Source organism: Apus apus, chromosome 15 (assembly GCF_020740795.1).
Source record: "Apus apus isolate bApuApu2 chromosome 15, bApuApu2.pri.cur, whole genome shotgun sequence".
Lineage (NCBI taxonomy): Eukaryota > Metazoa > Chordata > Aves > Apodiformes > Apodidae > Apus > Apus apus.
In genome coordinates this window covers 12,786,278-12,813,308 of record NC_067296.1, presented here as the reverse complement: position 1 = coordinate 12,813,308, position 27,031 = coordinate 12,786,278, and the positions used below count along the sequence as shown (strand labels likewise).

At 44.3% G+C, this 27,031-nt stretch overlaps 1 protein-coding gene across 1 annotated transcript in view; it reads right to left on the bottom strand.

The window, feature by feature from the left end:
• Nucleotides 1-2,185: 2,185 nt before the first annotated feature.
• NTSR1 (neurotensin receptor 1) overlaps nt 2,186-27,031 on the bottom strand; it is a 43,530-nt gene continuing 18,684 nt past the window's right edge. The window contains exons 2-4 of the mRNA XM_051633370.1: nt 15,085-15,286; nt 4,911-5,001; nt 2,186-2,575 (exon numbers count right to left, since the gene is read on the bottom strand). Coding sequence (XP_051489330.1) covers nt 2,326-2,575; nt 4,911-5,001; nt 15,085-15,286 — 543 coding nt within the window. The 3' untranslated portion in view covers nt 2,186-2,325. The remainder of the gene's footprint in view (nt 2,576-4,910; nt 5,002-15,084; nt 15,287-27,031) is intronic.

Here is a 27,031-nt window from a genome sequence, read left to right as displayed (position 1 = left end):
GGGTCTCATGCACTTTACAGAAAAAGACAAGCTCAACAGAGCATTCAAACATTGATGTGTGCTGGGCCTTCAGTGAGAAACTCCTGTCTGGGAGAAACTTCCAAATAGCATAATGACTTTGGAAATGTGATTTCACACGCTGCCAAATGGATGGCCCTGACAAGAACACTGTGATGAGAAACCAAACCTCCAAATCGTATTTGAAGAGGTCACTTCATAGACTCTCTTCAGCTGGGAATTTCTCTGAATCCATCTGGCAGCACTTCACATCTGTGGGCTCAACAGATTTTTGTTTAGTCGAAACAAACAGGTCAAAAACACTTCTAGGAAACTTGCATAGACGAACAGGCTGCTGCCCCAGTGCCCAACCCTCTGCCCCAGTGCCCAACCCTCTGCCCCAGCACAGGCTCAGACAAGACAGGAACCCAAAGGACAGGAGGACTCCTTTTGTCTAATGGCAAAAGCCACTCATGCTTGATGAGGTTAAAAGCTCAACCTTGTTGAATTAGGAGTTCAAGCATTATTAAAAAGCATGGAAAGACCATTTTTCTGGTTTAAACTGGGCAGTCTGTACCTTTTTCTCCTCTGGGGTACCATGCTTGCCTTCACACACTGCGGCTCTTGCAGTGAGTGATCCTCACTTTCTTGAGCTCAAGGGAACTAAAACTTGGTCAAACACAGCAAAACTGGGTGAGGAAGGGGGGGGAGAGGATGAAATCAGATGTAACTTCCACTTTCAGCTCAGGTAGTCAGATTGGGCCAGTGGAAGAGGCAGCTTTGAGCTGCAATCTCAGATTAAGGCTGTAGACTCAGGTCTGCTCCTGTGTTCAGCTGCAGGAACAGAGCTGTGGAAGCCAGCAAAAAACTTGGAGAAATCCCTGCAAACAGTCAGCTCTTCAGGACTTGAGCAGCCCAACAAACATTAAGGAGTTTGTGCTCAGTTTGTTTCTACTCCAGCTTGTTCCCATTTTAGTGTCAGACCAAAAAATAAACCTACCACTTCCTCTGAGCTGTGATCAAGCATTCTGTGAGCTGCCAGGAGATCTCAGCAATGAAAATCTAACCTGAGCATCTTCTGTGAAACCACAGGTTTTGTACAGTGTTTTCTAAGGTAATCAAGCACATTTCAGCAGGTTAGTGTTGAACAAGTGCATTAATAATGTTTCACATTTCAAAAGCAACACCCAGGCTGTTAAATCCTAATGAAGCTCATAGCAACACAGAGCTACAGCTTCTGTGGGAGGCTTCAGAAACCACCTCCCAGCTATTGACTATTTAGAGGTGAAGTTAAAAAATTTGGGTCTTCTCCAAAAACATTTAAAGTGTCTTGCTATAAACTATGAGATGTCAGCATGTGGAAATGGTGAGGAAACAAGTAAAACTGGAATAAACACGGGAAAAATCTGAAAGTCCCACAGAATTGGGGCAGGTTGCTCCTCTCAGCAGCCTGGAGCTCTTGTGAGCCTGGGGCTTTCCCAGCTCTTCATGCAGGCCAACTAACTGTTCTTCCTGGTAAAAAATAAGATTTAGCTGTGTGGAAAAAGGAAGATTTTCCATTTCTGTTCATTTTCAGCGTGCCAGCTGGGCACAGTTTCTGGGTTCTTGACTTTGCCAGAGACTGTTATTTGTGGGTGAAGCAGTAGCAACAGCAGTGGGAGAGGGGGCTCACTGTGCAAGGCACTATGTGTGCCCTTAAGTGAAAAATAAGTCCCATTCCCCCAGGCCACAGCCACCCCTATCTAGGTAAGGCATCATCTGCTGTTATTTCAAGGAGCCAGAGCGGCTCTCTTGAGCACCTAGGTCATATTAATCATAATTTAGATATATTTCTAAAATAACCACCTGGCTCCCTGAGTTTTCCCTCCTTGTTCATTGAACATCCCATAGATGAGCATGTCCGTTCTCCAAAAACATCCCTTTCTGTTCAAAACTGCTTTCTCCTCATCAGCCTCTCTGCTCAGTGCCACCAAGAGACATGATCTCAACCCTTGGATGTGAACATGGCATCTCTACATCGAGACAAGGATGAAATGCAGTATGATTTTGCTGAAGTTTAACATATTTTGGCTTCCCAGTTAACACTGCACCTGGATTTATGCCAGACTGAAGTTACAAAACGTGTATACATCACTCACAAGAGGCAAGGCCAATGCTTTAAAAGAACCTCAAAGTTACTGGCAGAACGAAGCCTATTTTTCCAACAACAATGACTTTGCTAAACACATTTGTGTCACGTGGGTTTGGAGACCATGCATGAAAGTCACAGAGGCCTCTCACAGGCTTCGACTCCATGATGAAATTTGCAATTCCCTTCCTCCTTTGGCTTCAGTAAGTAGTTTCCCTTGTGACCTGGCTGGAAAATGTGTGGTTGCTGGAGATGCTGTTGGATTTCCTGGTGAAGGCCAGTCGTTTCTTCTTCTTCCTCCATGGCAGGCACAGGATTGTGAGCGTCGAGAGGAAGATCTGTCGGAAGTTTGCAGACACCAGGTTGTAGAGGATGGGGTTGATTGCTGAACTGACGTAGAAGAGGACATTTGTCAGCATGTAGAAGTAGTGGTAGAAGTTGAAAAGGAAACTGGAAGAACAGATGAAGATAAAAGTTTAAGTAGAGTGGGGAGAACTGAAATAATTCAGAGATACAACTAGTGAGAAAAACATGAACTCTTTTTTCACTTTTCTTGGCTGGGGACATGAGCTTAGCAATGGTGCCATCAGGAAAACGTCTATGTTTTCAACTAGGACTGGCCAAGGGGAGGTCAGTGCCTCTACAGAGGTCCTACCCCAACCACTAGCTGTTAGAAACTCATGTATGCCCTGGGGCTGTAATATTTACCTCACGTGTTCATTCTGTCTTTGGAAATAGACACGCTTGAAACTGAGAAGCCAGATGGAAATTTGTTTCTGTGTCATGCATATACATTAGCTTGACTTTTCTCACTGCAGTTCTAGTCTACAGAGCTGCAGAAGAGCCAAGCTCCAGGAACAGACACAGCTCCCTCCTCCTTCCCTAGCAGCCAGAGCTACAGCAGCTCCTGCAATGGATCGCTGGGTTGGAATTGGTTTGTCATCTGGGAGAGTATTCCTGGTTCCGGGGGTAAGCTGATGACAGCAAGAGTTTGAAAAATATCCTGACCATCACAACATAATGGTTTCAGCTACAATTAGTTGAAAATGTTTAGGTTGGTTTTGGTTTGGTTTTGGTTTTGGGTTTTTTTTGGAAATCTCTTTCCTAGGGACAACTGAGATCAACAGCTCTGAGCTGGTAAAGTGTTTATGAACAACGTGAGCCTCATTTTCAGGAAAATGTTCCCCGGGATCATTTATCTGTGGAAAATACAGACCTTTTTGTTATTCTGAGCACTGTCTAACAGACAAATAGATGTGTGCTGGAGTACATCACTAATCCCTCCACACCCCCTCAGCACTGCCAAGCACTGCATGGCCCATCCAGCTCTTACAAGCTGAGTTTCTCTATCTAGTTGTGAAGAATTAATATAGCAAGATTTTCTCCTCTTCTGGGGCAGGCACATGCATTTATAAATGAACACATCAAGCTGCTGCAGGCTCTTCATTAGCTGCCGTGCTGATAGTTCACCATTCATAATGTGTCTGTAAATTCAATGTTTTCCTAAAATCTCTCCTGGCTTTTAAAAGAAAGAAAAAAAAAATATATGTGAATGGAACCAAAGTGCATAAATTCACACTAACTGAGGACAGACTTCTCTCACCCCCAAAGCAAATGCAGTCGTGAGATAACTGATGGCTGCTTTAAGTGCTTTTCATATAGGAAAGCAAACAAGAAACAACAGTTTGTCCCAGTGTGTGCCTAGAGCTCTGTTTTCATGATAGGTTTGGGGTTTTACTACAGATGGAGGTACAGTTCCATTCAGGAGACTGTTCTAGAATAAAAGCCTATTTTTTATGCTTGAAGTTTATGAACTTTCAGTGTTTCATAGTTGCTCTGCTTTTTGGTACTGCAGATTTTTTTTGCTCTTCTTCTGTTCATTGCAGGAAACAGACCCAGTCACAGGGAGCAGGGGGAGGGATGAATCCCACGTGAGGAAGGACACATTTGTCACTGAGCACATCTCAAGGCATCTCAGGCTACCTGGGTGTATATCCCCAGACATCATTAATGTTTAATTGCATGTTCAAAATGAATAACCAGTTCTGTGGCTGCTTTGCTGAGGAGCCTGGTCTGACACAGCAGAAAGGCTGCCTGGAGCTGCCTGTGTGCCCTTGCACATGTAACAGAGCAGGTGTGTTCCGAGTGGGAGTGCAATTATCCCACAATTTCTGCAAATCTGGACATTTTCTGATCAGCGTTTCTGAACTGCCAGCATTTAACTCTGATCCACTCCCTGCAAAACCCAGTAAATAATCTGCCCCAGACCAGGTGAGCAGCACAGTTATTTCCACACTCTTGTAACCTCTCCTGTCACTAAGGCAATGTGATGTGGTGGAGCTACAGGAGCTGCTCCCTCTTAGGGCTGGTGATTGATAACTCTGCCATGGAGACAGCAATCCACTTCGGAAGCCTAACCCTCCAATGTCCAAATGTCACTTCATTAAGGGCCATCAGAGGTGAGTGTCCAACGCTGCTCTTAAAGGGGGCAAGCCTGTGGTTGTAGCTACAAATGAGGGAAGGGCTGATGATGCTTCTTTCATCTACCCCTGTGGGATGTAGATGAGAAAACCAAGACCCTTAGTTTGGCTGGCCATAACAGGAGGGAACCCAAAAGAAAAAAACAACCCAACAATTAGGAGGTTGAGGCTTTAACCCCTCACATGAAGGAGGCCTGTGCTGCCAGATCCCACCTCCATCCCCCAGTTTGCTGGTGCCCCAGCTCCAGCCTGGCCCCACGCTCTGTCCTGGATTAGGGGAGCTCATCCCCCCGCTCAGGACTCACTCTGTCCAGTGGCTGGAGGGGACATAGCAAAACATGAGCCGCCGTATGTGGTAAGGGAGCCAGCAGACCACGAAGGCAATCACCACAGCACCTGCAAGGTATGAAAGAAGCTCATTACTTTCTGTGAGCAATTCCAGGGTGAAAAGGGACTTGTCTGCACGGTGCTTAGCTCTGTAAACTCTTTTCTTAAGGCCTCACTTTGTTCTGCTATTGCTGTTGTGCAAAGAATTAATAACTCTGAGGGACAACCAGCCTGCAAATGATTGAAAAAACAAGCACAACAGAAATAACAGAAAGCAGCAATAAGCACGGGGGCAGTGACATTGTGAGCAGAAGAAGGTTTGATGCAGATAAAGGACTGCTGACACCTAGTTCAGACATGGGCTTCAGCAAAGTTGTATTTGTATCTGTGTGTTTCATGCCCTTGTGGCACCTGGTGTTTTGTCCAAAGTACTGCAGAGACAGTGCATGTTTTCCACCCAGGTAAACAAGGAAGCAGGGACACTATCATCCCATTAGTTTGTTACTCAGACCTGCTGGCCATGGTCCCCACTAAACAACTTCAGGAGCTGTTTTCTGGCTGCAGGGCTTATCCTTTTCTTCTACTTTTGTACAATACCTGAGACAGTCATTACAAGAAGTTTGAGTCTAGACATTGCCATAATAATAGTGATTAATTCAAGGGTGAGCAGAGAAAGACCAGGTGTTTTTTGGTTTTTTTTTCCTTTCCAGATCCTTGCAGAGGGACAACAAACAATGGAAATTAAACTGCAACAACTCTGAAGGATCAAAGTGCTGTTGGTAGAGTGCTTTTGCCAAGCTAGATAAAAAAGTAGAGGGAAAGATTAGTTTCATTTTGTAATATGCATTTCAGCCTCTGTATGAAATGACAGGATTCTGGCAGAATCGGAGCCGGAAATAAAGAAATCTCAGTTAAAACATAACACAATAAAAGACAAGAATAAAATCAAGGCTGAATAAAATCAAGGCTAAATAAAATAATTATGTTAATTTTTTATATCCCAAATTTGCTCTACAGAGAATAAGGGATGCAGCACTCTTGTCCTTTACGTGACCTGCAAAGGGCTGGGAAGCTGCGGAGCTCTGGCAGAGCTACTCACCACCAGTGCAATGAGGATGTGGCACATGGAGTCAAAGGCTGCTCCTTATGCTTTGGGACTGGAAATATTTATGTGGATAAGTCCCAAATCCAGATGCTCTCATCCCACAGGGACTGTGCCATAGCTCATGGAAGAGATGCACAGAAGATGCGTGGCGCAGGAGGATTAGGTCTGGCTGTGGTTGCACCTCCCCAGCCCTGTTGCTCCTCCAAGAGGCACAGGGGAGAGAAGTGTCTGTGCCCTATTTTTGTAGTGTCATCACTAGCAGAGCCACTGCCTAGTCTGTACAGAGATTAAATGACTCCTGGTGTCCAGCTCCAGCCTTACTTCAGCTCCATGTGCCATCTCTTTTATTAAACACATAACTAACCGTGGAGATGGCTATATTCTTTTATCATCAGCCTGCATGATGTATGACAGCATCTTCCAGGAATGCTGCAAAAGCCATTTATTCAGTAAAGGGACATGTTTTGGAAAGAGGACTAGAGTGTCTGTTTTTATTCTCTTGTCCAAGTGAATTTGTTATTTCAATCTGAATATTTTTGGATGCTCTATGGTCATTGTGATCACAGATGTAATCCATCACTGGACAGCCTGCAGCAATTCAGATGCCACCAAGTGAATAAATTTGACCTGTGTCTGTTCTTGCCCTGAAGATATTTGCTGGGACTTTGCTGGGGACAGCCCAGAGTTGACATGTGGCACAGGAGAAGTGGGGAGGTCCACCAGGAAGCTTGGAGAGAAAGCTGGATGCCTGCCTTGCTCTTTCACATTGTTGGGCACCTGCTTTTGGCCACCTCCAGAGATTCATTTCTCTGTTGGATAGACCTTTGGTTTGCCCTGGCTGGAGCAGCCCACACATAACTCCCCAGGAGACCCCTCCCAGGAGAAGCCTCCAGGCTCTGCCTGTCCAGCCACCAGCCTTGGGTTACCGGAGAGGTGCCAGCATCACAGCTCCCCCTGCTTTCCCAGTGTCCCTACAGGATTAGCTGTATTTTCAGGCTGAGAAAGCAGTTTCCCAGCTGGCTCCCAACACAAGTCCATTTGTGCACATCATTATTTTTGCAGAAACTTCCACGTGCTGGCACTTCCCAGCTGCTTACCCCTGCATGCAGCTCTTTAAAAACAACAGGATTTAGATTCTTTCCACAGCCAATTTTAAGTCTCACACATCTGCCTGTTAAATTTACCAACACCTTAAATGAAAGGGATTTTCTCCTGATGAAGGATCTCTGCTTCTGTTGCTCAGACTGTGCTGTGCCAAATAATACTGAGGTAGGGATCTATAGCAGCAAGAATACATGTTGGGAGAAATATCTGCTTAACCTCAGCAAATGAACAGTCAATTAAGTAAACTGTGGTAATGCTGTAATAACCAGTGCAATCACACTGTAATTAGAGCTCTATTGAGCACATAGCTGAGTGCACTGGAGACAGGTAGGGTCTGATTTGAGAACCCCAGGTGGGCAGCAAGCCAGGCTGGTCTGTGCCACTTAGTTTAGGACACCCTGACCTGTATTTGTCACTCTTAATCCAAGTGCCTCAATTTTATCTGACAAGGGATCAAGCAGATTTAGGGTGGCAATCCTGCCCTGTTGGGTCCCCTTCCCAGGGATGAATTTGAAGCGTGGGAACATGCTAAATTTCATTTAACACAGCATGAAAATGCCCTTTTCTGCCTGATACCTGGTGCCTTCTGCTGCTGTCTTGTGCCTCCCCGGGCAGACTCTTATCACAACACATGAGCTGCAAAACAAATGATGGGCAAAGTGGCTGTCAAAATGATTTTTTATTGTTGTTACTGATTCCTAAGAGCTGTTCTCCATCATTTTGAAGCTTCATACAGGGTTGTTTTTTTTGGTGGAGTAAGATGGAGCAGGTCAGCCTGGTGGAGCTGAGCACTGCAGGGGAAGGATTAGACCTGGCGTGTGGTGGGGTGACTGTCCAGGATGGAGTTTGTGAGCTTGGAGATTTCCTGCCTCTGTTTTTTGAACTAAAAATAAACCAGACCCATCCCTCACTTCTAATTAATTCAATACAGTTTTAACAGGAGCAGGGCTGCTCCGTGAACTTCTGGTATTCCCACATTTGAGCAGACAAGAGGCCAAACCTGCAAGCTCAGGGCTGAGGAGCAGAGAGGGAACCAAAGCAGCTGACTCCAGCCAGGGAATGATCCTTCCACTGATCCGTATCTTCATTTCCCTTCTAAATCAAACTCCCAGTTTAAAACTGTATTAAAACCTGAATTATTGCATCCTGTGGCTTTTTATTTTGTCTTCTAATGGCTCTGTTCTCTGCCCATTTGAACCACATCCCAAGGAATAAGGGGAGAGAGGAAGGAAGACCAGGAGAGTTTATCATGCAGGAAGCCCTGCAGAGGGAAGCATACATTTTGAGTGACATCTTTTTCATTGTGCAAAAGAAGATTTAAGCTGTGTCGATCTTGATTTTCTGACTAAACTGGATGTGGAAGCAACCCTGGAAGTTAAATTATGTTAGACTGCTCTGAGTGTTTTATTTTACGGTGCGTGTGTGTTCCCTGCAGCCCAGGCTGGCAGACAGCCCTTCTCCAGGGCTCCTGAAAAACTGCCAATGGGTTAGCATGAGGATGGAGCAACATCTCCTGGGTGCAAAGGCCCTGCTGGGTGCTTGGTGGTCAGCTTGGCTGAGCATGGGAGCCACGCTCGGGAGGGATTTCCAGCCCCGTGTCCCTCTTCTGGGGCTTCTCAGCAAGACCCAGAGCAGCGGGATGGTGATGGGTGACATGCTGCCAGCTCACCTGGGAGCCCAGGGATCTGCTGCAACACAAAGCACTTAGGTGGTGTTTTTCTCCTCCTTTTATCTCTCCCATCCCCTCTGGGATCATGTTGAGCCACAGCCCTGTGGCTCCAGGGTGGCCCTCAGTGAAGGTATCCCTTGCTCCTCTCCAGGAGAGGGAGAAAAGGGAAGCTGCCTCTTTCAACCACCTCTGCTGTTGCTAAGACCTCCAGAGAAGCTCAGATCCATCCTTTCTGGCTAGTTTTTGGGCAATTTCTTTATGTTTCTCTGCATTTCAAGGGGAGCTGAGATGCACACAGCTGGTGAACAGCATATTGTGATGTCTGAGCAAAAGCGGGGGCTGCTCGGGTGTGTACTGACTCATCTGAACAATGTCTCTTTGCCTTTCCTCATTTCAGCTCATCAGTGGTTGTGTGTCATCAAGGTTGCCCAAGGAACCCGTGCTCCAGCTGGGACTAATAACATACATGACAGTGTTATGGGGCTCATGTCTGGGATTTGCATTAATGCTGGTTTCTGGAGAAACAATCCTTGTGTATTCACACACTTCCTTAGTTGATGCCATTACAAGCCAATTGCTCACAAAGGGGAGCAAAGCATCACTGTGCTGTCTGATACAAGAGATGGTAAAGCTGGGCCAAGTGGAGATGTAGCTGGCACTGCCTAGTGAAACCTCCAGGCACTGCTTATATTATCACAACACACTAGCTGACATGTCATGGGCAGTATTTAGACCAGCAGGCGACCAAACAAGGGATTATGGCAGCAGCAAGTGTGGGGATGAACCTAATGAAATTAAAACTGCTGCTGGTGTTTGTGTCTCAAGGCTGCAGAAGACGGATTTCCATAGAAGTCAATAACAACCAGCAGAGACTGGGGACCACCAGGATGCACCAATAGTATTCAGGAGAGTAGAGGAGACACTGTGGATAGCAAAGGGGAGCCTGCAGCTCATTTAGACACCACTGAAAACAGGCAGCATTTGCTGGCTACAATCCCTCTGTGTTTCTTACACTGAGCAGTGTAAACATTAGATTTGACTCCTTAATTTCCACCCCCAGCAGCCAGAGATCTGCTTTTTATCTTTTTGTATAATTTTCCCTCTTTTTTCCCTACTGTGGGTGCTTTGCCTCTTTTTTGGATTAAGGGGTAGAAGAAGCTGTCTTGCTTGCAATGAGCAATGTTCCCCTAAATACCTCTTTGTTAGTGGCAGCAAGACAGCAGAGTGAATAGAAAAAGCTTTTAGCATACAAACCCAAGGTATTTTAATCACACTATATTCTCCAGTCCTGATTTTCAATGGTTTCAGCTGACAGACTTGAAAATGGATGTGAATTCCTGCCTCTGCTCATGCTGGTGATTAAATCCTCCCCTGGCATCCAGTTTCACCCAGAAATTGAAGGCAGAAAATGAAAGTTAGAAACTATCCCAAGAACAGGGTCCATGCAGCACATCCTTGATGACAGGGTGCAAACCAAGGTGTCTTCTTCAGTTTCCATCTAAGATAATTAATTTTGGGGCAAAGAAAGAGTAAGCTGCTTGTTTCCATTTAATCTTCACTTGTGCCATTCCCCCCAGGAATATCTGGGGTGTGGAGGAACAGGAAGAATAAAAAAAAAAATTGCTGCTTTGGAGGATAGAAAAGGGCTGCCACCTTCTCTTCATCAGGTCCAAGGCTCTTTCTATTCTGTAAGATCAGGTATAACCTGAACACCATCCTCTGCAGCCCCTTCTTTCCTGTCCAGCTTCACGTGTCCTTTGCTCCTATCCAACAGTTTCTGCTGCAGAGGGGCCCTGGGGCTGGATTTACCACATGCTTCTGCAGTGACTAAGGCCCTGGCCAGACTTTCTGTTTAAAAACACATCAGATAGCTTTTTTAAACACTTCTATGAACAGGGTTTAAGACCTGTAAAATCTGCTTGCTGGGCATGACCAGCCCTAGGGTTGTCTTCAGAGGTGCAGCCCTGAGAGCCTGGGTCCCCGGAGAAATGCCTCACCTGCCAGGGCTGCAGTGCCAGCCAAGGGACACGACTTGGGAGAGGAGGAAAAAAGGTCTCTCTGTTCCAAGAGGTGCAGCCAGGGTCCCTTTCTGCTCCTCAGAGAGTGTTTATACAGTGCTCCAATACTGCTCTCTTTATGTCACTTGGCAGATTCTAAAGTAAACCTACATGTACAAACATCTCCAGGAAATATATACAACTGTTATATAGTTAATTTATCCTCCCAAGTTTCCATGTGACACTTCAGATGTTAAACTCAGCTTTTACTCATGCTTAATGTCTCAAGGATTTTCTTAAACTCCACTTGGAGTTGCTCAGACTCTTTATTAGGGATACAAACTGCCATGAATTTAATTCCTTTCTTGCAAAGGACAAGATTCATGGACAAATCTGATTTCCTTAAATTATAGGAATTACAAAATACAACTGTTCAAGGAGCAGATTGTCAGACTGGTGCTCTTCTGTGTATTGTGGCTGCAAATATTAGTGATTTGTTACTCCTGTTTGTGGGATTAGTACACTAAGTCTCACAGCAATATTTTCCTCCTCAGATGGATAGTCTGACTTGGAACACTGGGGAAAAGAAATGAATCAGCTCTTCAAACAGTTTGATCAGAAAGGGAATTATTCATGCACACATTAATTAAATGCAGGCCACATGGATACTTCATTAATACTTGGCAATTGTCTAGAGTTACTTGAAGAAATGCAGAGTTCTTGAAATAATAATTTTAAGATTCTTGGACATTCAGTAAAAAAATGTAGTTTGACTTTATCTCCTAAAAAGCATCTTAGGGAGGGATCACCCAGCCAGCTGTGGGAGATTAAAGGAAATTCTTTTAATTAGTTGACCCTCTCTGAGTGATTTATAATTGCTTTCACTAAGCAGCTTCTGCAAATGCTACCTGGAACTGATCACATTTTAATAGGCTTAGCCAAGGTCCACCAAGGGATGCACAAAACCTCCCCTTGATGTCCATCACTTTGGCCCAGCATGGTTATCAAAAACCCTTCCTTCCCTTTCCAGAAGATACTTTGGCCAACATGTGCTTTCAGCTTGAAGCAAGCTCAAATATGACTTTTGAGCAGCTGTTTGGAAATGTGAGGCTGATGGGGAAGATTTATATTCCCTCTCTGTGTCTGGATGCAGCATGCAATGGTCTGGGCAGTGTACAGGAGGTTTCACCTGCCAAAGGGTAAGATATTATTTACCTGCTTGTTCTGAAAGGTGTGTATATTTAAGATTTATGTAGAAAGTTACCAAAAGATTGGTGTATAAGGCTATGCAATCAGAGGATAGTCACCTTTCTGTGGAGCATCACCTGGTGCCCAAGAGACTTCCCACACTACAACCCAGCCAAGGTGTAAGAAGAAAAAGTGATTGTGGTTTATAATTGGAGCAATTGAAAGAATATTGGACAGATGAAAGAGGGGATGAAATCTCCTTGTGCAGATGTTGCCCTGTTATCATCACAAAAGAGCTGGGAAGATGCCAGCATCTCAAGCTCTCTTCATTTGGATCCTCACACCTGGTGGACGTTGCCAGCAGAGAGGGAATTACAATCAGCAATCACACACTTAATGAATTAATGAGCTGGCTCCCAGGCAGCAGGGCTGACGCTTTCCTTGATCCTGGTCTCCCTAATTATTTTGCACACAATCAAAGTAAGAGAGGGTCAAGAAAATACATAAATGCTACCAAAGAAGAGGAAAATCATGCTGGGGATGTTCTGAATGAAGCTGTTAGCCTGGCACTTTTAGCTCCTAGTTGAATGTCAAGAAGCACATAACCTCAGTAGAGCGGGAGGAAGGAAGCAAGGTCTTTGCTGTTCTGATCTCATCCAACTGCTCTGCACACCATGAACTGCAAAAATATATTTTCTGAGCACTAGTTTTACAAGTTCTGAAACATTCCATCCTTAAAACAAGATCAAGCTCTCTGTACTTCAGGCAAAAGTTCATTTTTGGAAACGGAAAATACTTTGACCCCCATGAGGGGGGGATTTTGTGCCAACAGTTTTATTAGTGTGGACAAGAGTCATTTTTCTTTTCCCATCCTCTTTCATAAACTAGCCTAGACTGTGTACATGGTTTTGGATGCCATGGATAAATCATGTGCAGTCTTACTTATTTATTTGCTGCTTTTCAGACAGCTCAGAGGCTGGATCCTTAAAAGAAAAAGCTGGGAGGAGCAGGTGACAAAGGGAAATGTGAATCAAGGACCTCCAGTCATCAAGTGCATCTGAAAAATGCAATGAACAAGGATTTCACTCACACATGCTAGATAATAAAAGCCTTTCTGCATGATGTGGTGAGAGACAGACAAAACTGACAGTGGGTTTCTTATTTGCTGGGTCTTCCTCAGGCCAGAACAGGAAGAAGTGGCCACTATCTCATTGCCCATCTGCAACTTTGCTCGTGCGGCCACACGTCTGACCCACTTTGGCACCATTTCAGCCTTCAGATGGAGACCCTCACTTTTGCTAACTTTTCTCTGCTTTCACAAAAACAAATAACAAAAGCAAAAAATATGCCTGGAGAAAAAAAAAAAAGAAGAAGAAGAAAAAGAAGAACATTAAGCTTATTGTTCAAGGAAAGGAGGGCTGCTTTTCAGTGCCTCAAAGGAAAGGTGGACCTGTTGGTGAGGGATGCTCTTCCACCACCACCAAGAAATTCCCGGGTGTAAATTGAGGTCTCTCTTCTATTATTCATGAAGACATCTTTCCTCTTGATGTTAAAAAAATATGCAATACTAAAAAAACAGAGAGAGAGGTGTGAGATGTTGTAGCATGAGTGAGAAGAGGCAGCTTCTCACTCAATGGCAGAAGCGTTAAGAAACAGAAGGTGGAGGCAGGGAGCTGGGGGACTGGCACAGCCCCAGCCTTGCAGGGTTGGTGCTCCCTCCTTATCCCTCTGTGGGTGATGGTTAACGGGTGCAGAGGCAGTAAACAACCTCAGCCCAACAAGATAATTATAGGGAATTCAGTGTCATCTGTTTTTTTCCCTCCTTTTCCTGAGCAGGCATTTCCCAGGGCGGTGTTGGCAGCCAGGGTGCACATGGTGGCTTGCCCAGGGCATGGGCATAGTGTGCTGTGTGGGACACAGCCTTTGTGAAAAACAGCTGCAAAAATCTCATGGAAGTTCTTGTTGCCTTCTCTAGGGATTTCTTTTCCTGTTGAAAACACATCCTTGGCAAAAGCCCTTCAGTTACCAAGAGCCTGGCCATGAAAAACACCAGTCGAGAAGCTTTCTGCTCCCCAGCTCTCACCACCTAACGTGCTCGAGGCCTCTCACAGGGTATAATCTGTACCCCATACTTTATTAATACTTTTTGGGTACTATTTTTGACCAGCTTTTGCTTTTTCATCTCTCAGTTAAAGCTGCCAGGTTCTTTAGTCTCTTTCCCAGCTTATTTAGTTAAGCTACCCAGTATTTTGCAGTGCAGCTCAGTTCCCAGGTGTGGGATCTTTAACCTCTGCAGAGGAAGAAAAGGAATAAAGTGGTATATGCAAGGCTTAAGTTGGTGCTGACAGAATCACTGACATTCTGGGCTAGTTCTGTGTTTTCAGAGGCTCTGCATGTGAGCAGCTTTGTCTTTTAGCTGCTTACCCTGTGCTATGTGTCCCCTCCAGCTGATCTGCTCAAACTCAATACCACCAAACGCGTTTGTTTTTAAAACACATCAGTCCCCCTGTCACAATCAGAGCCTAAAACCAGCAGCAGCTGAAAGGTGTTCAGGTCAGAGCTGTCCAGAAATAGAAATGGAAATAGGAAAACTTGATGTTATTAAGTTGTTGCTATTTCACAGAACATGAAATGTATTTTTTTCCTTAAATTTGCAATTTTCCTTTACCTGTTTCTTCCCCATTGAGCAGAACTCATTAAATAATACTCAAACATCTCTTTAGCTTCCTTTCTCTATATGATTTAATTTTTTTTATCCTGTAGAGGAAGATTAGATCTCAGAGAATTGACTCTGGAAGAAAAGAAAATAATTAAAAATAAGCATTAAAATTCTCTAGAAAACTCCTGGTGACTCAGCAAGAAATAGATGAAGAAGTAAAGAGACCAAGAGAACAAAGACATTTATTTGCCATAATCTGGGGTTCTGAGGTAAGAACTGGACAATTTTGACAAATGGAAAAGTATCTGGGGGAGTTTGGGGTTGCCAAAAAGAGAGAATTTGTGTTTAAACTCTATTTTGGATGACTGCATTTACCAATTTCAACCTATGACTCTTCAAATCTTGTTTGCTTAGACATGTGGGTACTCACGCAGGACCCTCACGCCGTGCTTCAAGGCCTGGACGCGGCTGGGCTCCATGGACATGCTGAGCATGGTCTGCTGCCCACCAATGGTGCACACCTGGTTGTCCTGGGCAGCCTGCTTGAACATGACCATGAGCTGGTTGGCGATGATGGTGTTGAGCACAGAAATGACGACCATGGGGAACACGAAGGAGATGAAAGTGTTGACCTGTGGGGGAGAGAGGTGGCAAGGTCAAGGCATGAGAAGGATCAGTATCTGAAGGGGGCCTATAGGAAAGCTGGGGAGGGACCTTTTACAGGGGCTTGTAGTGAGAGGACAAGGGCGAATGGATCAAAACTGAAAGAGGAGTGATTTAGGTTAGACATTAGGAGGAAGTTCTTTAGTGTGAGGGTGGTGAGACACTGGAACAGGTTGACCAAGGAAGCTGTGGCTGCCCCATCCCTGGAAGTGTTCAAGGGCAGGTTGGAAGGGGCTCTGAGCAACCTGATCTAGTGGGAGGTGTCCCTGCCTATGCATTGGAGTTGGAAGTAGATGATCTTTAAGGTCCCTTCCAAGTCAAACCATTTGATGATTCTGTGATTCTATGATCAGTGGAGCAGGAGATGGTGTTCTATTTCTCACAGCAACAAACAGCCTTTCCCTCCTCTCACCCTGCTGGCTTTGGGAGGCTTATGGCACAGAGGGAAAACAAACTCCACTGGCAGACATTAAATCACATGGGTCAAAACTCAGAAAAGGCAAATTCATTTGAGTCCAATTACTTTGTCTTCTCCCTCTCGGTGCAGTTCATTGCCAGAAACGTCTTGACTGATGTATGCCATCTCACAAACAGCAGGATGCTTTTTAGCTTTCCTTGTGTGCAGTGTGACTTCTAAATAACAGTATGTTATTGTCTTTTTTTCTTTATTAGGAGCACTCCTTGGGATCTTTTTAAATTACTTTTTTGTGTGTGTTCTGTCCCTTCCCTGCAGATTTAATGACAGCGTTTTGTTATCTCATAACCAAATTATCCAATAAACCTTGTGTCTTAAAGGATTAAAATTGATTGGAATAAACAAGTGGAAGTTGTAATGTTTTTAGTACAAATTATTTGATTACTACAGTTGTGATAAAATTAAATGGAGGATCAAATTAAGCAGTGATTGAATCAAGTGGAAGTCACTGTTCGTGTCAAATGAAAGCAGGAAGGTTTTGTGAGAGTCTTCTGTGCTGTCTAGAAACCCTACTGGAGCTGGGCTCATCAAATGGAGCACAGGTAGGATTTGTCCACTGCTCTGCTGGGCAGCTCGGGGGGGGCTCAGCACATCCCTGAGATGGATGCAGGGCAAATCAAAAGCCCCTCCAGGTTTAAAAATCACAAAATATTAACAAGAACTGAACCATGTGCTCCAGATCACTCTGGAAGCAATTTTGTTAGAGGTGATAATATAACACAAAGATAAAACAACTAAAATCCAGCAGGGAACTTTGCCAGTGGTAGGATTATAACAGCTACAACCACTAAACCCAGTGGGGAACTGGTAGGGTTAGAAAAAGATTAAACTCCTAAGCCCAGCAGGGCATGTTACAAGGCAGGTTAACTTCTTCTCCAGACAGCCACTCATCTCACACCTCAATGCCCTAAAACAGAGAAGCAGCCTGGCACCCCAGGCCACCCCATGTCCCTCTGCAGGCTGCAAAACCAGGAAAGCCTCATCTATACATGGGTGCTCCATTTGCTCCGATGGAGACATCCCCTTTGCACCCACCCACCAGCACCATCACCTCGGTGCAGATCCAGTGTCCAGTGCAGATGTGTGGTCTCTTTGCTCTGTAGGGGTTCAGAAATGCCAGAGATGAATGGAAGAATGGAGAAAGAATCCAGCCACACCCCCAGGATGCTGCAGGGGATCCACACAAGAAAGAAAGGAGCAGCACATGGAGGGCACATGCACTGGCCATCAGGAGCACTCAAGTTTCTTAGGTCATAAATTTGAGAAAGATGCAACTCCTCTTTCAGTGCTGACAGGCAGTGCTGCTGTTGCCAAAGTTCTCTTTAGGTGGATCAAGCCCCTGTACAGCTTTGTTCTCCAGAGCTCAACACCTTAGCAAAAGTCCCAGCTGGGTTTGGTCTCCAGCACCCTGCATGGTAAGAACGTAATCTCTTGTTGATGTTGTTAATTAATAATTATGGAAGTTTCTTGCTCCACCCCACCCTCACAGGCTGTTAATGGCCTCTTGTGAAGCATCAACCAGTTTTCTGAGCTTCTAAAAGATAACATGCCTCACAGAGTTCTGTGCATAAATAGGAGTTTCCTTTGGAGTTGCCTCAAGATGCAAAGAAAGATCATTAAGCAGTAGGGGCCAGGTTCTCAGCCACTACAAAATGACAGGTTTCACTCAGTAATTTGTGCTTGTAAAGAACCTGCTTCATTTATTTAACCTTCAGGATGCAGCTGGGCTGTTCTGGTGCACACTGGGGTGCAATGACTTGCTCAGATTTACTGCATCAGATGAGGAAACAAGCCCTGTATTTCCCCACCCATGTTTCTAAAGCTTTAGTTGCTCAATCTCCTTCTTACCTACAGCTGATCAGTGCTTGCACATCAGCTAAAGGAAGCCCTGCTTTGGAAATGCTTCATTCTGTCACTTTCAGAGTTTATTTGCTTTCATTCAAAGACCTTGCCCTAACTATAAATTAGCCTTGCCTAATATAATTACACAGAACTCAAAAAGTCTTTTCTGAGCTTTCTTTAAAGCCTCGAGTTGTTCCATAACTGTACTGTGAAGTCTCTAAAGAGCCTGGACAATTGTCTAGAATAGCATTCATTTTTCTTTTTATGAATTGTTATGGGATAATTGTGAAAATTGCATGCTTTCTATGAAAGGCTGTATTTAAAGATTTTTCCATGCCCTGATTTGTTTCCAATCTCTTGTATAGTTAAAAAATCAAATCAATATTTTCCCCAGAGGCAGAAGGTTTTAATTTTCAGAAAGAACTGTTTGCAAACACAAACTCTCAAGGATCATAAAGGCTAGAAAAGCAAATCCCCCTCCTACAAACCCTCTGTATTCTGTGTTTTTTCCTGCGAGCTGCTTGCTGGTTTTTGTGAGTCCAGACCCCAGCACACTGTGCATGTCAGTGCAGAAACACTTCATTTCCAGGTGACTTTGCACACTGCTGGAGCTGATGCCTCAAATGCCCCTTCAAAGCCAGTGGAAAGTTTTCCACCTGTTTCCAGAGGAGCTGGTCTGGGATCCCAGGACTGCACATTCAAAGGTCTTCAGGAGGAGGAACACATATGGAGGTGTTTAATGGGATTTTTACAGCCCTGAAATTCCTGACATCAGTGGGAATAAAGTGGTTATGGCTGTCAGTCAATACCTATGGGAGCCTTTGTGTCCTTACATACCTTTGCAGGTGGCTCTGGCCCTGGGAAGGAGGATTTAGACAGTGATCAGGTTCATTTTTGACCTGGAAGTCTTGGGCTCTGTGTTGGCTCACTGTGGGAAGGACAGTTTCTGTGATACTGGGGCTGAAATCATTTTGGGTTCAGGGTTGTTTGGATGCACAAGCAGAGTGGCTGAGGGGCTTTTTGGACTGCACTGCTTTATGAGATCTTGGAGCACGTAAGTGGTTAAAAATAAAATATTAGCTTAAAGTTTCTTCCTGCAGACAGAGAAGCAAGTTAAACTCCTCCACTGAAAGTATTTATAATTAAAAAACCCCAAACAAACAGAAATATTAGTAATATTTCCACTAAAAGAATTTTGAGAAGAAAATATTCCTTTGCTGAGATCGTAAAAGACGTTTGAACTTGTGTTTTCCCACAAGGGCCTTTTTTCTAAATAAGTAAAGCCTCACAAAGCAAATTGTCCTCTGGTCCAACCAGCCCTTGAAGGCTGGGAAAATGGTACAGAATCCCTAAAGGGGCTGAGAAGTATCTTGGGAAGAGATTTGTCTTTGCAGGTTTCCTGGAAGGGCTGATGGAGGGGACCGAGGATGCAGGGTATAGGGGTATTGTTTGATTTGGGGTTTTGAGCAAATCAATTAAGACACATAGTAGGGTTTTAAGAACCTACCACATTCTGGTTCACCTCATTTTCAAGGGCAATGGAATGTAAAGTCCCTCCCCCTGCCTGCCCAGGCACTGCATTGTTAGCATATGTCAATCAGAAAAGCACATCCTGCTACATTAACAATCTTATTTGACTCAATGTACTCTATAAAATTGCCAGTTATCTCATTTAGTGGCTGGAATTAGCAATTTTATAACCACCCAGTGGCTAATTTCAGCCTTTAATGAGCACAGTGTCACATTCCTGGATATAGCAACCTGTGGAAGACAAAGCAGGAAGGGGAAAGGCTCCCAGCACTGGCGTTCCAAAGGGAGCATTTGGCCACAGCTGTGGCCACAGGATGTATCTGATGAAAAATCCAAAGGGTTGTTTGTTGTTTTGGTTTTTTTGTGTTGTGTTTTTTTTTTTCCCTCCCCATTAAATAAATTACCATCTAATTAAACCCCATCTTTGCATAGCTTTCCAGATTTTCATGCCAAGTATCTAGTGGTTATCAGCTAAATGCCATTGCTTAGCTACAGCAGGGCAGGAGGGGTCTGGGCTTGGGAGTGATGGAAGACAACAAAACTGTTTTTGTAGCCATTACCTGGTAGAGGGAGAACTGTGGAAGCCAAAAACTGCAGCCTAGGAAAGGAATTCAGCTCTTCTGAAAATTTTTGAGGATTTTTACTAATTTAAGGGTATACTAGCAGTGTATTTTAGTAGAAGGCTGAGGTGCGTGTTGCAGTTGTACATCAGGGATATCCAGCTTTGTCTCCTGATAAAACTGAAGGATCTTTAGGGCTTGGAGCAACCTGGTCTAGTGGGAGGTGTCCCTGCCCATGCAGGGGGAATGGAGCTAGATGTTCTTTAAGATGCCCTCCATCCTGAGCCATTCTGTGATTCTATGATTTTATGATGGATCTGATGGAATGTGATCATGACCATTATCAACTGACCTGACCATGTCCTATCCCCATGATGCTATTGCCCTGCACACATTAATGTTAATGAGACTGATAATTAATTGCATGGCACAGACACGAGTCTCTGCTACTGACACATCCATTTTCTGGCTTTATTCACTCAAACTCCTCAAAAGACAAAGCAGAGGACAAAGCAGAAGACCTGTGTGTGAGCTCTGGCTGCTTGCTTCTGTTAAGGTGTTTCAGGTTTTGTACTGGTAGATATTTATACCAGAAGAAGATGCGTGTCACTCCATGCCTGCACTGTCTGCAGTCTGTGCTGTGCTGGGACATCTGCAAGGTCCAAGTACCTGCAACCAACTGCAAAACAGGACTTGTTTTGTACAGTGGCAATGTCCAGGAACCGCTCACAGGCTGGTGGTCCTCCCCTCCCTCTGCTCTGGTGCCTCTGATGTTGTGTCCAACTGCCTAACACCAGGCACAGACTCTTCCAACAGGCTTAATTTAGCTTTGGCAGTGAGACCAGGAGGATCTGCTTAAACTCTGCTTTCATTAGCTCCAGAGTAGTGATGTGTTCCTGGTAACAAGCCTCTCTCTAGACCCATGGCCATCATGGGAGAATGACCAGTCAGTGTGGATTAAGACATTAAGAATAACCCACATGTAACATTTTTAGGCCTGTATGTGGTCCTCTGCTAATGAACTACAGTGGGAGTGCAGAGCAGCTAATGATCTTGAGAAGTTAATCACATACTCTGCAGGAGTTAATCAGATACAGAGCAGATGGAAATAAATTACATACTGACAAAAAAAGAAAATCGATCAGATCTCTATGGCAAAAATATTCCACCAGCTTTCCCATTCATAAATCTCCCTCCATGGAGAAATAATTTGTTCATAAAAACCAACATCAGATGCAGAACAACTTACATGGGTCTCTTGCTCATGATGTGTTGGCAAAGATGTCAGGGCCCTGAGTAATGGTGACATTCCTGAGCTTGACTGGATACCTGAAGAGATTGTTTAACCTCATTTCTGTGCAGAGTTACAATCCTGTGGCATAAAGTATTTTCAGATTGATGATACATAATAGCAAAAAAGGTGTGAATCACACATAAATGTTTGATATAAAGCTTATTATTCTTAGTTGTTCTTAAAGGTAATACGTAAGCCCCTGGGGACCTCCGAGCTCTTCATTACTTTGCTAAATGCCAGAAAACCACTTTCTTTACGAGTATTCATAGGAGAAAATGTCCTCCTCTCCTGATCTTTGGGACAGCAGTCTGAAACCCGAATGGTTCTTCTGATTCCACCTCCCAAAGAGAGAGAAAAGCTGGGAAATTCAGGGAATCCTGGAAATAATGGACCAAAGAAAGGGTAAAAGGGAAGGTTTTAAGGTTTGCCACTGTGTGTTGCAGGGTGCCTTGTTGTACATCATGGATACCCAGCTTTATCACTTGATAAAACTGAAGGGTAAATATTTATAGAAAACTGGAACAGTTAAACAGTTTTAAAAAATATTCCAACCCCGAACAAAAAAAACCCAAATCCTCACTATGATTACACTTAATGAAGATGGGTTTGGGGTACTTGTACCTCTCACTTCAGTTAATCTAGGGCTTTCAGCCACTAATTTAAGAGGGATATCTGGAAGATAAAAGGGAAGGGTTCTGGCCCAGGATGACTGTTGCCTCCTTGTACGAGGTGAGGAAGAAAGAAGTGACAGCAACAGTGATGATCCTCCATCACGTCATGCTTAGCATGAAAGCTTCAAATCTTCCCCCCTCCTCCTTCAGGAAATCCTCCTTCTTCATTTCCTGAAATTGGGTACATTGAGCTACAAGGTAAATTAATTAAATTTATCCAATTTTGATTGCAAATAAGAATAAAGTAAATTTGTGTGCTGTCAGTTTACTGGCCTCAGCTTTGTTCCTCAGATATAGTTATCTGTAACACTATTTCATAGAGTCATAGAATGGTTTGAGTTGGAAAAGACCTTAAAGATCATCTAGTTCCCACCCCCCGGCAGGAGCAGGGACGCTTCCCACTAGATCAGATTGCTCCAAGCCCCATCCAGCCCGGCCTTGAACATTTAAGGGCAATGTTTTTGGTTGCTATTTCCCACTCACCCTCTCCAGCAGCTATATGCTACTGAAGGGGAAGTAATATTTCAGCTTCAAATGACAGGTTGGAAATCTGCTTTAAATAATTTATCAGAGCAGTTGGATTTCAATTCTCACTATCTGCTGGCATTCTGGTTCCTACTTGTTTTTGCCAAAGGGATATTGCCCATCGTAAATCACAATAGATTTCATTTTCTCCAGATCTGCTGCTTGTCATCCCTCTAAATAATCTAATAAATGTTCATACAGTGCTTAATGCTCCTGATGGCTGAGTAATCCTAATCCAGATTTTGTCTATCCTCTTGTTTATCTTATTTTCTACCAGGCATTGCACAAGCTGAGGGGACTCGTGTGGTGGACATTCATCCAAAACAAGTGTCCTCATGTCTTGGTGCTTCCCCTGGCATGGGATGATGCTCCCTGTGGAGGGCAGCTAATGATGTCCAAGAAAATCATCCTCTTCCCTGTGTCAGCCACAACTGCAAGTGCTCAGCACATCTGACACTCCTGATGTGAGGGTTTGCAGCCTGGGATGGTGCAGGGGTGGCAGTCACCACAGCCTTCATGGGAGTGCAAGCTACAGCCATGTCCTGGGGGTGTATTGCCTGCAAATCAGTCACAGCAGCTGATTTCATAAGCTGTTCCTTGGATCTTTGCTTCCCTAACATCTGCTCGTTACTCCCTAGGGCTTCAGGTCATCCTGGGGATAGTTGTAATGAATGTACCTGTTAGGCTTGGACATCCTCTCACAGAGCATGTCAGAAAAAAACCAATCAAGCTATGATGACAGTCAATTACCCCACAACTTTTCTTGTTCTGGTAATATTGAGTCATTTCAGCCCTGATAATGACATGTAGTCCCTCACGGAGGGCAGGGCAGTGTGGGGATTTCTAGTCTGTTTTAGGTAGTGAAATGAAGGAAAAAGGCATAAAATTAGAGTGTAATAAGCAAAGATTTCTAACTGCAAAGAGCAGCAAAGAGTTAAACCAAGTGGTGCTTGCTTTTTTTCTTCCCACATTCTCTTGGTAGATGGATAATGACAGAGAAAAACGTGACAGTGCTCGACTCACACAGGGAACATTCAAACTTGAGCCCCACAGGTGGCCCGTGGCAACGTTCCAGCAAGCGTGGCCATGCAGGGATGGGCTGCTGGGCTCCCCTCTGTGTGGGTGTACAAAGCTGCAGGGACCCTCCCTCTCCTGCCCTTTAAGGGGGGGGGAATGGGGATGCAACCAGTGGCTGGATGACAGGTGAGCATGTGCTCATTAGAGCCAGAGTGCAGGGTAATTAATAAATCAGCTCCATCCCCCAGGACGATCCTGAAGATTGAAGATGAAGACTTTGCTATAAACCAAACCAGCAACTAAAATCTCCAGCCTGGACCATGAGGCACACACACTACAGAAAGATTTAAAGGAGAGTTAATTAAAAAGAAAACAAACCAAACCAATGGCAAGGCCAAATAATTCTCCTACTGAAATACATATTGGACCTGATTCTCCATGTTCTGCCAGGTAAGGTGGAGGTAGATGAGGGTGAGAGGTGCTATAGGTGTCTGAGAAACAAGATCATGGCAAAGAATGATTTATCTATTGAATTATGGTTTAGGATCTATTTTTCTGAAGTTATTAGTAATATATCACATATGCTGAAAAGTCACGTTAATATGGCTGGTAAAATAACAGCTTGTCTGCTTAAAATAATTAGTAGTTGACAAATTAGTTGAATTTTAAATCCAAGAGGAGCTTTGGTTAGCAGTAATAAATGTTGGTTAAGGTAGCAATTAAAATCTAACAATCTCTCTGGGGGTCTGAACTTTACAGCTGAAGTTTGGAACACTCCTCAGTTTGCAGAGAAAATGCTACAGCTCCGCCCCAGGTCACATTCTGAAGCTCTGGCACAGCAGGGTCTTTTGTCTTGATTTTTCCCCCCGTTGACACAAATGAATTGTAGCCTAAAGTAGAGCCCCAGAGCCAGGAGCAGCAACCAGCACCCATCCCAGTCCAACACCTGATTGACATAAAACCTTGGTAGAGTGGTGACATTTAGCAGGGTGAGGTCTTCACTTTCTCTAGTAAGTTAATGCTGTAAGACCCTCTTGAAGTCCCTGTTTCTATGGCAGTCCTTCCCAGGAGGCAGCACCAGCCCCTTTTCTCATCAGGCTTTGAAGTGGGCTGGAGAGATCTCCATCCCTCCTTCAAGATGTTCTCCTGCTTTGGAAATGTGGCTGAACTCTCAAAAACAAGCAAGGTCAAGTAGTGCTGAGCATGCTCTGATCTCTCCTGAATCTCTCTCCTGCTGCTCTGAGAGATCCAACTATGCATCTATTAATCAGGATGATTGGATGAACTACCAAGTAAGAATGTTGACTAGGTCGTGTCTTGAGGAAGACTAAAATTATCTCCCTCTGCTGTGCTTGAACATTGTGAAGAAGGCAACTCAAGAAGCATGTTTCTGTTTACAGACTTGTTTTACTGATTTATCATCATGGGGCTATTCTTGGAGGTCTCAGGCTCTCAGCACCTCTGCTGAGTCCATCCGTTGCTGAGGCTATTTACAGCAAGAGAGAGATGTGGGGATGAGGATGTGAAGAGATGGAGGAGGAAAGGGAAGAAATCTGTCCAGATGGTGGGGAAAAAAAGCCCTTTCCCTCTCAGTCAATGTCTGTATCATTTTTTTCATTATTATTTTTTGCTTTTTTTCCTCCTGCCTTGTTGGAATGAAATAGAAATGGCTCAGATAAATAGAGAGAGGGACAAAACTAAAAGCATGATAGCTGGAGATGCTGAGAGCTGGATTTTGTTTTTCAAAGGAAGCACAAGAGCTGGGTGTATTTGTGCATTTACATTCAAGTGAGCAATTCCTGTGCCTGAAGCTTTAAGACAGGTTGAACTGGCCAGGATCTGCAGCTGCAGCACAGCCTCAGAGACCATGCTGTGATGGTGGGGCTTCCAGGGGAAAGAGCAGCATCTGCAAGAGGTTCCTGGGTGGCCACAGTCATCCTGGCCATCTCCATCCACAGCTAATACCACCTTCCATAAGTACAGGGATTAAAACTGGCTGAGATGGGTCTACCTGCACCACAATGGGTGCTCAGGACTGCTGTGGAGACATCACCTTGGCCTCAAATATTATTCTATGGGATACCATGAGAAGCCAGGCTGGTAATTCATAAAATCATACATATGCTTCCAGACATCATAAAAGGGTCTACTTAATATTTTTACAGTAATACTGTGCACTCTGCTGCTCCTACTGTAGAACTACAGGTGTCACTCTGAGGAGTTGTGGGGAGGGGGGGTTGTTTTTGAAGAAAAGCCATTTTTCCAGAGAGATGAGACAGGCAGATGGGCTGTAGAGAGACCTGGCACCTCCATGGAGCTCAGAGGATCTGCAGGTTCTGGAGTGCTGACCTGTTGCCTCACAAAACCATGAAGATGGATACACATGGAGTAGGGATGGTACAGAAACACCCGTTGGCCCAAGCAATGAGCCAGGAAAGGTGATGGCAGAGAGAGGAATCCTAAACCTAGCTGAGATAAGAAGCAGATCTGGGAGCCATCTTTCCCTGGCAACAGTGTTTCTGTGGGATAATTAAAACCCACTGCACGGAACAGGTCAAGTCCCAACGAGCTGCAGGTCCAGAGCCTGATGGGACAGCTGGAAGGCCACCGTGACCCCACATCCACATGATCTTTCAGAAAATGATCTCAAGGCAAAGCATAACAGGAAGGTCACAGTTCTCTGCTGCAAAGCACAGCAAAGACAAGTCCTGATTGCATTTCCCTTTCTCAACATGGATTTTCTTTTTTTTTCCTTTTTTTTTTTTAGTGAAGCACAAAATGAACATGTGGGCCCAAATACTCTCAGATGAGCCTGCAAATGAGGCTAACAGGCCAAATGTCAGATTTGTTCCTGGTGTAGCTGCTGAGGAGTCGTTACTGAATACAGTCTTTATATAACCTACTTTGCTTTAAGGCATAATCCAGCTACCAGCTGACTGGCAGGAGGAAGAGGTTTTGCCTGTGGGCTGGCTCCTTCTCTGTTCTAAATTCCTTTGGACCTCACCCCAAAGCATCTGGCTGTAGCCAGCATTTGAGATTGGCTAAAAGTCTGATGGATCAGGCAAGTCTGAGGTACTGGTTTAATTCACCATTTGGATTCTGTATGGAGCTGAGGCTGCCTGCAAAGATACAAATTGCAGTTCCTTAAATTAAGATTCTGATTGCAGGTTTAGAAGAAACTCTTAACAATTTCCCCACGGCAGTTCCAACTCCTGTACAGCAACTTGCAGCCTGTTAACAACAGGGTTGTTTTTCAGATTTACCTTTCTCAAAACCACACGGGTCTGGGAGGAATGGCTGGAAAACATGGACCTAAAAGCTGGAGCAGAAATCAGCTCCAGTGTCCTGGCTTCTGCAATGTGAGAATCAGGAGGTAAATGTCTGCAGATACCCAAGAACTCATGGTCCTGTTCAAGGATCTGAGTGTAGCTCACAGAGACATTGCCACGATGTTGCTGGCACTGGTCTTTGCTATGAATTAACTTCAATAAATTCTTTATAAGCACAAGAATTTCAGTGCAAAAATCCCTGTTTTTATGCCTAAGGCAGGCTTCCCAGACACAAGACTCAGTCTCAGGTAGAAGCAATTCCTCTCCATATTGTGATGGAGGCAGAGTTTTTGCAGGAGAGGAGGTGATTTAGCAAGATGAAATAATCAGTGTCTTGAATGCAACCAGGATTTCCCTGCTGATTACCTAACTGGTTAATTAAGGGGCTATTTTTTTATTAAAATTAATTCTCATCTTTGTAAAATACATGGCTTAAAAAGGGGATAGTACAGAGGTGTTTATCACTGATGC